Source organism: Bombus affinis, chromosome 2 (assembly GCF_024516045.1).
Source record: "Bombus affinis isolate iyBomAffi1 chromosome 2, iyBomAffi1.2, whole genome shotgun sequence".
Classification (NCBI taxonomy): Eukaryota; Metazoa; Arthropoda; class Insecta; order Hymenoptera; family Apidae; genus Bombus; species Bombus affinis.
Window position 1 is genome coordinate 17,248,157 of NC_066345.1, and position 12,018 is coordinate 17,260,174.

General features: G+C 38.0%; 1 protein-coding gene across 6 annotated transcripts in view; it reads right to left on the reverse strand.

Moving 5' to 3' along the window:
* Window positions 1–12,018, reverse strand: part of LOC126928783 (probable Na(+)/H(+) antiporter nhx-9) — a 35,516-nt gene that overhangs the window by 5,125 nt on the left and 18,373 nt on the right. For 5 of the 6 annotated variants that reach the window (XM_050744548.1, XM_050744545.1, XM_050744544.1 and 2 more), the window contains 8 exons: window positions 5,963–6,052; window positions 4,443–4,513; window positions 3,309–3,524; window positions 2,135–2,270; window positions 1,106–1,267; window positions 922–991; window positions 729–833; window positions 343–444 (listed from right to left, as the gene is read on the reverse strand). In XM_050744548.1, coding sequence (XP_050600505.1) covers window positions 343–444; window positions 729–833; window positions 922–991; window positions 1,106–1,267; window positions 2,135–2,270; window positions 3,309–3,524; window positions 4,443–4,513; window positions 5,963–6,052 — 952 coding nt within the window. The remainder of the gene's footprint in view (window positions 1–342; window positions 445–728; window positions 834–921; window positions 992–1,105; window positions 1,268–2,134; window positions 2,271–3,308; window positions 3,525–4,442; window positions 4,514–5,962; window positions 6,053–12,018) is intronic. The other variant, XM_050744546.1, reaches the window with a different exon arrangement.

The following is a 12,018-nucleotide window of genomic DNA, read 5'->3' on the forward strand; positions in this document are numbered from 1 at the left end:
TTAAAGAGACGACGAAACCTCGAAAAAGATATTTCACGCTTCAAAGGTTGATAATTTCCTCTGATACTAAAAGATTCGCGAATACGTAAGAGATATTTCAAAATACGAACGAAATGTTTCGTAGTTTAAAGAAACTTTACGAGATTTGGCAGAAATTTTGGCAGCCGAACCATTTTAATCTTTTTCGCTATCAGAGTATCCGACAATTTCTCTTACGCCGTCGAAAGGAATTTCAAAGACGGTTAAATCGTGCAAAGTACTCGACACTTGCACAAGGAATGGTATTTCCATTGAAAGACGAACGATCTTCGGCGATACTATCAACAACGAGGAAGAACTCACCGTCGCGTCCTAATTTCATATCGGGATCGTCGGTATTTATGGTGTCCATTGAGGTAGTGGTGGTGGCGCCGTGGTGGTTGTCCACATTCACGTTCAACGAGTCTACGGAAATCGAGCGACGGGAAAATTATAACTATGAATCGGGACAGGAATTAGCCGCTACGCCTTTTCTTCTCCTGTTTTATATTCGAAAGACGCGCTTCGGCAAGAAGTCTCGTTGAATTATCTTCCGCGGAACTAATTTGTCAAAAGAATCGGCGCGAGGATGAGAGGATAATTCGAGAACTTTGCGCGCCGTTCTCAATCGACGTCGCGACGTAGCCAAAAGCTTCGCTGAAACGAACGAAAAAGATAGAAAAAAAGAAGAAGAGAAAGGCTGTTCTTACCGGAAGTACGAGCTGTGAAAGTAATCGCCGAGTCCCAGTCCTCTTTGCTCGAAGGCTTTGAGGTGTCTCCGTTCTCCAATTCGTACAGGACGCCGTTGATGTAATCTACGTTCAATGAAAATTCACGTATTCAAACGAGATCCTTTTTTTCGACTGCGAAAAAAGGCGTCGATATCTCTTTCGCCAATTTTACCTTGTGTGAACAACTTCGTCGAGCCATTTTGCTGGAACTCCGGAAAACTCACGTGATTCTGCTTACCGTCCTACGGTTCAGTCGAGAGAAGGAACGACATTTTAATCGCAAATCGTACAGTACATCGTATAATGGAAACTCGTATAAACTCGAAGAACGCGCGTCAACGCGAGAACATTCTTACTTTGAGCAATTTTTTACTGCGCTTGTGACGATGCTTGTGCTCTCCCATCATCCGACGTATGTTCATGTGCATTTTGTAATTGACTTGGGTCGAGAGATCGCGATCGTTCACCGCGTGTCGGCTGTAGCTTAGACGCCGATGCTGCAACAGTTTCGTTCCATGCTGTAGAGAAACGTTTTTGCTCATTCGCCTTCGTTCTTTTCGTTTGTGCAGGATTTTTCTAACATATACATATACATCCACGAATACATACATGCGACACAATTCGTCTAATCGTCGCGGCAAACAAGCACACGCAGATTCAATCGTCGAAGGCGGTTCGAAAGTCTCTTAGAGTATTCGTTGTTCTTCTTTCGATCGCCACGCGTGCGAGCAACTTAAACGAGTTTTACGCATTGCAAATGAAATTAAGCGTTATCGGTGGAATTTTAGCTGTCGATGTCGATTTTCATTTCATCAAGAGAGAGAGAGAGAGAGAGAGAAAGAGAGTACAAAATATAAATTAATATATGGAATTTTAATAAGTTGATCTCAAATATTAATACTCCGTTTCACGAAAACTATGAACAACTATGAAATTTTTATTTCTAAACGCGAGAAGAACGACTTTAAATTCAGACTATCTAAATTCTGACGTGGCTAACGTTGGAAGATAACAATAGAAATTTCCAATACAATTTATTCTATTCATTTCGTCTTATGCGCGCCTTTCTCGAAAACTTTCGCAATTGACGAACACTAAGTCTTCTGGAGTGTGAAACTTTCAAAGCTGCAATTTTCTCAAATCGCAGATCTCACCGCTCGTACCACTCGTCTCCTAAGTCTCGCGTAATACCATTACGTAATATAACTAAAGGATAGAATCGACAGCTCGAGTTCCAAGCAGCGATACGATTATCCTTCGAAAAAAAAATCAGTCCTCGTCAGCGAGGTTTTCAGGGACATGCATACACGATATGTATATATATGTATATATATATATACACGCACATAAAAATCCGAATACTCAGCAAAAAGCGAGTTTCTTACCCTCTTGTATGGCTTGCAAAGTTCTTCGGCCAATAGGTGGTGGATCCTGGCGTCCGTCAAGTCCTTCTTGGAAGGGTTGTACTCCAGTTCTTGGAGATCAATATTCCAGCCCGCTTCAAGCTGGCTGCAACTCGGACTGGAAGGAGAAAGAACGAGACTACATTTTTATGACGGGCTGCCACTTCAAGATCGATACTGTGTTTCGAGGAGGGTCCACCGTTCAATCGAGATACAATGCAGACTTATCTTCTTCGGTTATGCTCCTTGGCCAGGGTGTATACGGGCTGAGTCATGCAGGGAGTCATCGACACCCTACGGCGTTTTGTAACGCTGCAGCATATAACGGGACATTGCATCGGATGGAAAGTTACGTCGTGTCGTGTCCTCTCGATCTCACCGATGTGACGGAACTTTTACAATAATAGAAATTGCTTCTCCTCTTTCTTTTTCGTTAACAGCGTCGTCGACGATAAAAGTATGAAAGTGTATAAAGCTTCTATCAAAGAGGTTAAAACGAAGGGTATAAGAAAATGTACGTAATGCAAGGAAGAGAAGAAACTTTCGTCATTGTTTCACAAGACACCCAAAGGTACTACATCGTAAAGGTACGAAGGTTGTACGACCGATTGATCACAATTTAATAGGTAAGCGATATTTTTATGATCAAGCAAAATGTACATCTCTATATTCGATACTTTGCCGTTAATACGACGAATAGGATTTTTACGGTAATGGAATAACTTGTTCGATTCGTTTCCAGGTTGACGAGTAAGAAAATCATCGAATGAAATTTTCGCGTGTCCTAATTCGTAGAAAAATGTTAAAGGTAAAAAGGATTGTAGTCAGAATATTTTAACTCCATTGTCAATTTTTTGTGACACCGGATTAACGGAAACAAAGCATCGGACTGCGAGGTGGATCGAGCTCAAAGAAATTTCGTTCTCAACGATTTCTTCCGTTTCACCGGGAAAACTTTCCTCGATAATTAATACATTCTCACCAGGGCGACAAAGGGATGGCGTACACATCTGTTGCGATCAAAGAAGCATTCATCGTGCTCCTTATTGTGGAAGTAAACAGGTCAGGTACGAACGAAGATAACTCAGCGTGCGAACGATTGGAAAGGATGGAAAGAGAAACGAAGAGTCGAGGGAAGAAAAGAACGGAGCCCTACCTTCCATTGAACTGTCCTGTGTTGCTATAGTTGCGGAATATCGCGGACATGCTTTCAGTTCCGCTGATATTGCCAATGGTGGACGCGTTCCTTCTAATGTAATCCAAAGCGTCTTTCATCGCGAGCTTCGAGTACGTTTCCAATATTTTCGGTTCCGCGCCACAGTGATCCCTCACTAGGTACGGACGAACGAATTTATTATCGAACCGCTTGAATCTGCGAAACAAAAGAAAGAAACGAGATAATGAAACGAGGAACGAGTATTTAAAGATGAAGTATCAGACGACGCGATCAAAGAATCAATAGATTTAAAAGATCGTTTTAAAAGTACGTCGTTAATATAGATACGTTGGAGTTTGATTTTTATGATATTTCTCAAGATAGCGTCGTTTCTCTTCTACTTGGAATTTAAAATGAATATGTCACGGTAATTATGGAATCTCGATTATTGGAACATCATTTTCGAATTATTCTAAATATTTTGGAAGCTTAAGAAATTCTTTTCGCGTTTGCTAAAAAGATTAGGAAAATTCTTGTCCATCGTGAAACCGTAGTAAATAATTTACGACGGTGAATGTAGTCTGGTGATCAGGATCATCTGCATCCCGCATCACCATCTTCAACGACTCGTGAGTCATCCTACTAGGGGAGAGAAAAGTCAATAAACTTTGCTCGTGTTTTTCAACGTACGGGAAGAATCAGTGGCCGAATGAACGCAAACGCCAGAGAAAATGTTATCTTCGATGTTAACAAACGTTAAACGCTAGTTTGTTGCGCGATGAATGCCATTTTTCAACAACATCTTATATCACGGTTATTTTATGATGAAAAAATATTCCACGGTTATTTTCATTCGTAACTTGTATGTTTGTAAAAGGCCACGGTCTATCGTTTTATTCAACGACTTAACGATATTTTTAAAACAGTTTGCAAAGATGTTCGACTTTACGAGCGTAGATTTTGTTAAATCATTTCAAAACACAGAGAAAGAACGCTAGATTTTACTTTGAAATTGAAATCAATTCAGACGGTGCTTACTTTGAATTACGGCAATAAAAAGCGTAATTTCGTGTTATTCTTCAGCCTGCTACGATATTCGTTATACAACGTAATATATTCAGAAATTATGCATACTTGTCTCGAACATGGTAATTGCCGTGCTTGCCCAAAATGTCCTCGACCCCAGCCATCACGTGGTCCATTATCTGTAAAACGGAGATGCCATTTTCCTTTACTCCGCCGGATTTATCACGCGCTCGTTATTTCCCTTATCCAGCAAGATATTTAAACACCGGTTTACGAAAACATTCCCACATTTGTCCACATTTTCTATGAACGTGTTACGCGCGTTATACGAAACATTCTGAAAGTTCATCAACACTGCAACAACATCCAACTATCGTCGTTATATCGGCAAAATTTTAAACGATTCTGAAAATGTGTTTATTTAGTTACAACACAATTAGCACGAACTTTTTCCTCCTACATCTTCCTGTATCTGCAAAAGTAACGAAGATATTATAACGAGCAAGACATTTTCTTTTATTTGCAAGAATTTTACAATAAATTCTCATTGAGAATTATACGTAAATTATCGTGTGTAATAAGTGATTATCGTACGTTTGATTCTAGCTGAATCTAATGTTCAAATCTAGAGGACGATGTCTTTTTAGCCTACGAATCTGATCCGTCGTGTCAAGTAATTGAGTGACTAATGGGTTTTGGTGGTTGTTAACTCTTATGCTATATCTGTTACCGAATTTGGATATTTCTTCTTTAACTGTGGGTATCTTAAGTATTGTTTCGTTGGTAACATACCAAGGATCTTAGAGTTTTCGATTGGAATCGTTGAAGAGTTTCTATGTTGGAATTACTCGCTGTTCCCCATAGTTGTATCCCATAGATCCAAACAGGTTTTAATACAGCCCTATATAGCATCATTTTACTCTGCGCGCTTAAGTCGGAACGTTTGCCAATGAGCCAGTAGAATTTTTTAAATTTTGATTCAAGTTGTTTGGATTTATCTACGACGTGTCGTTTCTTCCGTCCATTATCACGCCCAGATATCTAACTGAATTTTTGTTTTTAATAGGAATATTATTTATAGTCACCTATATAGTCACTAGGATTGTTTCCACAGCGGTAGTGGACAAGATAAACGAAAAATCTTCTATACTATCGGACTAGCTTCAAATTTTGCCAATACGTACGATCATTACAGCTTCGATGAAATTTCAAAATACTTCGCATTAACGCGCATAATAACGAAGCGTAGGAAACTGCTCTTTTCCTGCAGCAGCGTTCGTTTACGAAAATATGGCTACCGGTGAAAATCAGTGCGCTCTTCTCGTACACATCGGCCAACGAACGATTATTGATTTTCCCGTGTATCGTGGCTCGCTGCTCTTTTTTAATATTTGCACGAACGATAAGGGCGTATAACCACGCGTCCTCTATAATTTATACAACGCGCCGCTGTTCTCCGCTCTTCGTTCGCCGCTCTTTTTCCCCGACGCAACGTACTCTCTCGCTACTTTTTTATTAAACGATCGATCGCAAAGCGCGGCACTTCGCTCGTTATGGCTGATCGCCGGTCTCAGACGTTTCTTTTTTTCCAGGCAAATACAAATAGCAGAAGACAATGAACAACTTACTCGTTCGTGGATCCTCTCGTTCATGGTAGGTTTCTTCTTTTCTGCCCGTTTCACGTTCAGGATTTTCACGAGCGGCTTGATCGTGATTCCCTGGAAATAGAGTTTCTGATAGTAGATCTCTTTTTAATAGAATCATTGTAAACGAATGTGTTCGATGGACAAAGGGTGATATTAAATTGTCGGTTGGCAAATGCGGATTAGATTAGATCGAGCTAGCATTTAGACTGATACTGTTTGTCAGCGAGATATCAAGTCGAAGGTTAAGCGATTGGTATATTTTATGTAGAATTATAAAACGATAAAGAGAAAATTTGAAGGTAAAATCCGTTCTTCGCAAATATTCATTACGTTATTCTAGTGTGATGGAGTTCTATAGCTGGAAGATAGACAGAGTAGATTGAAAAATGATATTTTAAGCGCCGAATATAAAATATTTAGGTGACTGCATACTTTTGTAACTGATTGTAAATGTATACGAGTATTAGATAGACGATCTACACGTAGAAACAGAAAAAGAACATCAGAAAGAAGATTTAAATTTAGGGGTATTGCAGAAGAATATTAGATTTAAATGTGGGGCTCTAAACGAGGAAATTTAATTTAATTTAACGTAGAAAGGGAACAGGAATGTTAAATCGAAGATTCAAATGTAGAAATAGAAGAAGAACGGTGATTTTTGCATTGCGCCCAATTGTACCTATTTTTGTGATATCTTGTCTTAATCGCAATTACAAATTTAAATTGCCAAATATTTTATCGCACAATTATGTGTATTACTTTAGACACGTTTCCAGAGAATTTCAATACACCGCCAGATATTACACCGATGGCTGATTAACCCTTTGCACTGCTATGTCGAGTGTGACTCGACATCAGTTTTTGTCTCAGCAGCTCCTTTGTCGAGTTCCACTCGACGTTCTTTCGGTCCCACCTTTTTTGTGAAACGTGCGAAAGAAAAGCAGGATTGCGTCCTGGAAATTGTTTCGAGATATATCATACGCTTAAAAATTAGAAAATACAACAACAGTGCGAATAAAATTGATATTTAAGTGAATTTCTTTCTTCCTTTATTTATTTAAATTGTCGTATTTTTTAGTTAAAGTAAATTTCAAATAAGACACTTAAAGCGTTGGGAGCTGCTGGCAACGAAATTGAAATAAAATTCCGAGTGCAAAGGGTTAAAGGGTCGTCGTTTAACTGGCAGGGTGGAGTCGAAATAACCCTCGCGATATTTTTTTTAGTATTTCCAACGTATTACAGCTATCCTCTCACGATATGTTATTTATATTTAAAGGAAGGTAAAATTAGGAATTATGATTTATTATAATCATAACAAGCTTTTATATCTACGAATCTATTCACATAATTAGCAAGGAAACGAATGGTTGCAAGTCTAATTTTAAATTAATCGTTCAATCCGTCTATTTAATATTTAGATTCCGACATTTGCATATTATCAATATTTATACATCGAGCATGGTAGCATTTATGCATCTACGGTCAAGAGTTGACATTAGTTTCCATTGATTTACAGTGGCGAACGAAAGAAAGTTTAACGTGTAAACGTCAATGAATTACAAAATGGAATAACGTTTAACGAAAGCAATGAATAAATATAATATATTTCAGGCGTTCTGTGTAAAAATAATCACCTAAATATTATCATTATGTTACGATGATACAATCAAGATATCAAAGGAAAACACGCTGCAAAGATTATTATTACCCAAGGGTCGTTTCTTTCAGAAGCTTCGAAAGTCCCTGAAGACTTTTCGCACATATTTGAGTGCATCTCTTTTTCTTCCATATCCTACGTCGCGTTAAAATGCATGCAGAGACGTATAGCGACATGAATTATCGAACAAATATTCTTGAAATAACATACGTACCTTTTACAAATGTTAATAAACTTTCTAATCGTAATCAATCACCATGCTAATACTTTCTTGTAGCAAATTTACTATTTTTAACGAGCGAACTTTCTTTTATCCGCTATTGTTTATGGAATACTCCTCTGTCGATTGTTCATACGAATTATCCTTGGAATTTTAGGAGTTAAATCAAGTTCACGCGTATTCGAAAAACTTGCAAATTCGATTTTCTCGGAAACGAAGCTTCGTACGACAAAATATTTCTCTAGATCTTTCGCTTAATTCTATACGAGCAACCAGCCTTGTATCACAATTTTTCATACACCTTGTATATAGAATTTAGAGGACGCGACAGGCTTTTTGCACGTGTGCAGCGTGCCTTTTTGTTAGCTGTGTTATAAATACGCAATCGACGATGACCTTTCTTTATGTCGATACTCATCGATTGCCTGGCTCTATTATAAATCTGCACTACTAAAGCATAGTGATTGCGCGTATTATATTCGAACGCATTATAGGTCGGTACGAATTGACAGGTGGCTCTTTACTCCAGTGGATCACAGGAAAGAAGGTTTAAAAAGTTTAAAAGGTGAAAGGTGCAGAAAGATTATTAGAGGGAAGATATCGAAGATTAACGAAAGACTTGTAATTCAGGGAAATTAATTTCATTCGATATTACATCGTTAATTTCATTCTATAGAAAGTTGTTGGGAAAGTTCGTACGTAGAGTTTTCAAGATTAGGGGACGGCTATTTATTAAAAGCTTCTGTGAATAAAGTAGATGATGTTTCTATTTATCAGATATTGGACATTAAATGGAACAATCGACGAGGAAAGGAATATTGACCATATTGGTCGATGGGAAAGAGCTGACAATCAATCGAGGTGTCCATATTTATCTGCCATAAATACTACTTCTTTGTTAAATACGTTATTTATTCTGATTTTTACGTAAATTCCTTCAATGGAAAGAAACACGGTACGTATTAAAAGATAGACAAAATTTTGGAAAATATTTTCATTCGAGTAAATTAATTTAAACGAAGAGATAACTTGATACGAATAATTGTAATATAGAGATCTTATCTTTGCGCGTGTCTTGGGACAAAAATATCACGAGACTGGGTGGAAAAATCCAATGCAATTTATTAACACTTCCTACGTAGTTATTCGCTTTAATTTCGTCGAATTTCTTCGCTGACGAATTAAATCGAGTTTAAAAGAAGCGTGGCCAAATAGAATAGCAATGTAATTAAACTGCAACGGTTAAAGCGCCTCGAGCAAAAAACCACTGGATAGAAAAACATGCTCCTTTCATCCTGAAGGCGCGTCCTGTTTGCGACCTCCGCGGAACTACCGCTCTGGGTCTCCATTAAGTCTAGAAACACCATCGACTTTGTCGTGCAGTCGATCGGAAATTCGATATCGACGGCACGCTGCGCGATATCCGGCACGGTCCTTTTGCATAGCGCGATAACTTACAAGAGAAATGCCGGAGACATTGTAAAATTTCTAAGGCAACGCTGAAGAAGACATCGTCGAATTTCTTGCGCGTAGAATGGCGGACAAAAGAACGTCTCGCTTGCAGTAGGCGTAGAAAGTATTTGTCTAATGATCGGTTACGTCTAAAATCTTGTCATTAGGTTTACGAGGCGATATTTCTGAGAAACATATGTTATACTGTATGGCAAGATAAATATAAAGATACATAGAATGTAATTGTTTCGTTTAAAGCTTCGTCCTCGAGAAGATCGAAGATTTGTCAGGTACACGGGCGGAAGAAAGTTTATAAGATAAGAAGCACAGGAAGACACCATAATTTTAATTTTGACAAATTTCCAAGATTCGAGTAGTAATCTCCTCCCTTTGGCTCGTACCATGATTTTCGATGCATCCTATGTATACACGCGTGCACACATGCAGTGTAAAAGAAAAGAAAAGGAATTTCCTCCACGTGGTATGTTCACGCGTATACCGATATTACGATCGGATATTATAACGCTCAGTTATATTATATTAATATTAATATTATAATGATCAGTTATGTCTAAAATTTTGTCATTAAGTTTATGATGTGATATTTCTGAAAGACATATATTATACTTTGTGCCAAGGCAAATAAAAAGATACAGAATGTAATTGTTTCGTTTAAAGCTTCGTACAAACACAAGAAAGTTTATAAGGTAAGAAGTACAGGAAGACACCATAATTTTAATTTTGACAAATTTCCAAGATTCGAGTAATCTCCTCCCTTTGGCTCGTACCATGATTTTCGATGCATCCTATGTATACACGCGTGCACACATGCGGTATAAAAGAAAAACAAAAATAGGAATTTCCTCCACGTGGTATGTTTACGCATATACCGATATTACGATCGGAAATATTATAAGGCAGTATGTTTGCGTTCGCTAAACGGTGTGAGGTGATCGTTGTAAAGTCGCGCGAGTCGAGCAAAACTCGACAGTTCGATAGTAGTTGCCTGTAATGACAAAATGACCGAGACAAGTAGTGAATGTTCGCGTATTTCCCGGTTAACGCGTATCCACGATGCTTAGTAGTACAAACTGTGATAACAGGTTCCGGCATATGAATTCCCATACGTCGCATCGCTGCTAGCCTTTTATGGAACGTTATTAGGTAGTTTCCACGAGCAACGATCAAATCGAATATAAATGTTTCAGCTACGTTTGTATATTTCCTTAAATTCTTTCCATATATCTTGGTTTAGCGAAATGAAGGAAATTGTGTTCTTTCCTTGGTATAATCTTCTGTTATTTTTAATAAATGTCTTGGAATAATTTATACATGCGTTGAATATCTACGAATGTTTCGGATAGTACTAATATTAAAAATTAGTATGATTAATGCTCAAAGACGAAGAAATAGCATTTCGTCTTACGTAACTTTATTTCCTGAACATTTTCTTTTTTTTTTTTTTTATCTAAACCGCTTTTTAATTTCGCAAACGAGAAGAGACCTTAAAAGCTGTCATCTTAAATACTTAGAGGTAAAAGCCATTTAAGTTTCTTCTTCCTTGGAGCCTTTTAACCTGCGTGCTCCGATAATTATTAATGCCGGAACCTTGCAGAGTTTCGAAAAATCATTCATTTCCGAGAAACTTTGGTCCACCTATCGATGTACCCGGTATATTAGAATCAGAGGGAATCGAGAAAATTTGTAAGAATGGCTTCGGCCCAGCCGAGCCAATGAATGGTTCTCGAGTCTGAATCAACATTTCTCAAAGTTTACTTCTCACGAACAACGGGCTCTCGGGGTGAAATGTTGATTTAGAGGTAGGGGGTGTTCCTACTATCGCGTCGTTCTGTCCTGAATCGAGCAACCTTTCTTTGTTGTTATCTGTTCGTATGGCATAGGTAGGGTGGGTTATTTGCGTTACCCAAGCTACAACATCTTAAAAATCGATCTTGAACTTTGCACAGAATAACAAAGCTCGCGATATTATGAAATACTACTAGCTTTTGATATATTAACGAAAGAAGGACAAAACTCGAGTCAGCGAGGAGCCTGTTGTATAAGAATTAATAAAATAATAAAGTAATATACACGGGCTACTGGATTCTGATAATTACAACTGAGAATATTAAAATTAGTTAAGCAGATTTCTCTTCTTCCGACAAGCAGAAATTATATCTCGTAGAAAATTATGGCTGTCGAGCTGTCAACGTACGGGATATATTTCACCGTTCATTATGTCATTAACTATTAAGTCTGTTTTCAAATATAAATCGCTTATAAATTCTTCGTAGCTGAAATTTTACGAGGTAAACTATTTTTTAGTCAAATTTAACGCGACTCAAATATCCTACCGAGTGAAATAACTCTACGGAATAACTTCGTATTAAAACACGTAACATAACGAAAACACATTCGAGCGTACCGTGCGTTAGATTACGATAAAGTTTAATTTAAAGTTTTACGGAAATGGAACGAGACCACGCGGGAAAGTAACGTTGAACCTCATCGGTTTAAACAACTGTTGTCTACGAAACAATTCTGGGATGTATTGGGACAATCCAAACGAAAGACGCAAAAAGGAGAGGCAGCATGAAGTTATAATGGCAAACGTAAAAGCAAGCATAACCGAGGCCATAGTACTCGATGGAAACTGTACGTAACAATGCTCGCAACGGAGATGAAAAGAACGTAATGCACAAATCTCAA